Source organism: Diospyros lotus, chromosome 12 (genome assembly GCF_014633365.1).
Source record: "Diospyros lotus cultivar Yz01 chromosome 12, ASM1463336v1, whole genome shotgun sequence".
Taxonomy (NCBI): domain Eukaryota; kingdom Viridiplantae; phylum Streptophyta; class Magnoliopsida; order Ericales; family Ebenaceae; genus Diospyros; species Diospyros lotus.
The window spans coordinates 16,428,994-16,432,634 of NC_068349.1; the positions used below are offsets into that span (position 1 = coordinate 16,428,994).

The window sequence follows — 3,641 nt, forward strand, 5'->3', positions numbered from 1 at the left end:
AAACTATTTTTTACACTAAAAAGTTAATTTTAACTATTTTTTTACATTAAAAAATAATTTTAATAATCAATGGTAGCTCACACATAAATTCGCCCCTAAATAAGGCAATGTAATTGTATATTGAGGTGCCATAATTCATTGAAAAATAATAGTGATATTTCTTGAGCTACACCTTAGACTACATAATATATGTAAAATGATAAAAATACCTCTTATTTAAGACGGTGAGGCGAGGTGATAAAGTGAGAGAGATATTTTTATCATTTTACATATATTGTGTAGCTTAAGGTATATTTCTAGGGATATTGGTCCTAATTCATTTTGAATTTATATTAATATCAAACCAAACAGACGGTAATCTATCATCAGCCCAATTTTCCGGGAAAAGTAACGGCGTCTTGGTAAAGCATCCAAGAATCACCATCGTCTCTGCTATAAATACCAAACCATTTCTCCCACAATCACATAAACATCTATAACCAAAACCCACTCCACATAAACAATGAATCCATCTCTCACCCTTCCCATTTTCCTTTCCATCCTCCTCTTCGCCGGCGCCTCTTATGCCGCCATCATCGACGTCCTAAACAACTGCCCATACACCGTCTGGGCGGCGGCGGTGCCCGGAGGTGGCCGCCGCCTCGACCAGGGCCAGACCTGGCAAATCAATGCCCCCTCCGGCACAACCGGCGCTCGCGTTTGGCCCCGAACAGGCTGCAACTTCGATGGCTCCGGCAGGTGATTATAATTTCTCTCATGCACCACACACGCTTTTTCCCTTCACGAACAGTTCACTATCGCTTTCACTTCGATATTAATACTGGCTATTTAATTGTTGAGGAGAAATTTACAAAAACACCCTTGCTTCGACTTCAACAACACAGGAGTAATTTAAATAGAATAATGCTATTTGTACATATAGGATTTTCACACGTGGGTTTACAAGTAACTTTAAAAAGACCATTTTACCCTTTTCTCTCTTCTCTCAATGACAATTTTGCCTCTCCCCCCCTCCTTTCTCTTTCTCCCATTCCCTGTCCTCTCATTCCCTTCCAGCACTACATTTCATAGGCTTCCTCTCGTCGTTACCTTGCCCTCCCCATTTGTCGCCCGTTGTTGCCTCGTACTCGCTCTCGCGCTACATCCTCGCTTGACCACCCGTCGTTGCCTGCCTCTTCCTTGTCACTCACTGCTTGCTGCCCACTGCTGCTTCGCCTCTCCTCGTCTGGCCGACGATCGACGCCTCGCCTCTCGCCAAGACGACTGCTGTCATGAAAGGCAAGGCGGCCAAGCAAGGATGTAGTGGGCAGCGACCAAACAAGTCGGCGGGTGATGACAGTCGATTAGGCAAGTACGAGGCAGTAGTGGCGGCGAGAGATGGGCAGCATGGTGGAGGCAACGAAAAGAGGAAGCTGTGAGAGACAGTACTGAAGGGAAATGGGAGAGAGATGTGCGGTTGTTGGAGAGGAAAAATGGAGAGAGAGATAAGAGATAAGAGAAGAGAATATCGCAAATTTATCGCGATAAATTCTCAATTAATCGCAAAAACATTACCTGTAAATCCTCCTGTAGAACTTCTCCTATACGCAGGGGCGAAGCCACCTAAGGCCCAATGGGGCAGTTGCCCCCATTGGGCCTAGATTGTTTTTTAATTTTTTTTACAATGATTTATTATTAAAAATAAAAAATATTATATTATATTTTATTACTAAAAATAAAAAAAATAAGTATTGGAGAAAGTAAGTATATAATGGCCCAATAGTAACCATCATAATATTTTTATAATTTACTCATAATTTTATTTTTTTACATTGATGATACAAATAAAACTAAGTATTAAGTAAAGCAAATAAAACAAACATGGAGGAAATTTATAATGAAGAAAATGAACAAATTAACAAAGCAAATATTGAGTAAATTAATGTTACACAACTTCCTATGGATCCCGGACTAAAAACTACAATAATAGATTATAATGTTAATTTTCAAGATCAAATTAAAAGAGTTTACTTGCAAAGAGATTTGTGTCAATCTTGAAAATAAGACAATTAATTTTAGTTTGGTTAAATGAATTTGGTGATTTGTTAGAATATAGTATAAGGAAATATATTGCATTTTCCATATACTGTTATCTTTTTAAAACAAATAATGAGAAACAAGGAGATGGTAATTCTTTTATGAAAGAAAGGTTTAGTAATTTAAAAAAAAAAAAAAAGACTTTAAGTTCATGTTGGAGATGCTAATAGTGCACATAATTAAACTTGAAACAACTATAACACCTTAATGAATCAAGAGCAAAATATTGAGATAGTTTTCTTCAAGTAGTTAGAACAAACATTATGTGATTATCGAATTCGTCTAAATATATCAATTGATTGTGTTCAACTTTTTTTACAATAAGAACTAACCTTTTGTGGTCATGACGAATCTAAAAATTCAAATAATCAATATAATTTTCTTGAATAATTGTAATTTTTTGTATGAAGAACTATAAAGAATAATTGTAAAATATATATATTTTTTAATATTATCATTATTACCTTATTTTTAAAATTATATTTTTTTACTTAACTTCACTCCCACTCAACCAAAGTCCCGACTCCATCCTGGAGTAGCATGACTCATTCAAATATTCCTCTTTTAATCCTTTTTAATAACACAACAACGACAACGACGACTTACAACAGGGGCAATTGCCAAACGGGGGATTGCAACGGGCTGCTGGAGTGCCCCGGCCCCGGCTACGGCGTGCCACCCAACACGCTGGCAGAGTACGCCCTAAACCAGTTCAGCAACCTGGACTTCTTCGACATATCGCTGGTGGACGGGTTCAACGTGCCCATGGAGTTTAGCCCGACTTCGAACGGGTGCACCCGCGGCATCAAGTGCACGGCGGACATCGTGGGGCAGTGCCCGAACGAGCTGAAGGCCCCGGGCGGCTGCAACAACCCCTGCACCGTTTTCAAGACGGACCAGTACTGCTGCAACTCCGGCCCCTGCGAGCCCACCGATTATTCCAAGTTCTTCAAGCAAAGGTGCCCCGATGCTTACAGTTACCCTAAAGATGACAACACCAGCACCTTTACTTGCCCTACTGGAGCCAACTATAAGGTTGTCTTTTGCCCTTAAAAGTGTTCTCTATATATGAATATTGAACGTGTATAGATTGCATAAGAGGGTTTGGATCCATATCCTTTGATGAGATGGGATTCAAAGCTATATATATATATATATATATGTGTGTGTGTGTGTGTGTGTGTAAGAATAAGGTGTAGCTGCACAGCTACCTGGCTGTGCTGTGCTCATGTTCTCTGCAACCCAGCATTGAGATAAACCTAATGGGACAAGAGTTTGTAGTCTTTCGTTTTGCATGGATTTCGTTTTGTTTATATTTTTGTAATCATAATTCACGTCTTCAAGCACAAATATAAATATATATATTGTTATGTTATAAGTAAAGACCATTAAAAACTCAAGAGTCCAAAATATCTTTTTGGACTAAAAGGTATAAATTTTCAATATGTGAGGTGGGGGGTCCCACACAAACATGTAAACTAAATAACTCTGACATCTAAAAATTTTTCTGAGATGATGATTAATTATTTATAAAAAATTCTAATTCTAAGAGAAATACGAAATAT

The 3,641-nt window shown here is 38.3% G+C and overlaps 1 protein-coding gene across 1 annotated transcript; it reads left to right on the forward strand.

Annotated features, from left to right (window-relative positions):
• The first annotated feature begins 452 nt into the window (after positions 1-452).
• LOC127787073 (thaumatin-like protein) lies at positions 453-3,359 on the forward strand. The gene is made up of 2 exons (XM_052314929.1): positions 453-738; positions 2,688-3,359. The coding sequence occupies exons 1-2, from the start codon at positions 503-505 to the stop codon at positions 3,127-3,129; spliced, it is 678 nt and encodes a 225-aa protein (XP_052170889.1). The 5' UTR covers positions 453-502; the 3' UTR covers positions 3,130-3,359.
• The last annotated feature ends 282 nt before the right edge of the window (positions 3,360-3,641 follow it).

Bases quoted from the DNA above. Each gene is read 5' to 3' on its own strand.
- LOC127787073 (XM_052314929.1), top strand. From the start codon at position 503: ATGAATCCATCTCTCACCCTTCCCATTTTCCTTTCCATCCTCCTCTTC. The intron at 739-2,687 runs GTGATTATAATT...GACTTACAACAG, and splicing joins AACTTCGATGGCTCCGGCAG to GGGCAATTGCCAAACGGGGG.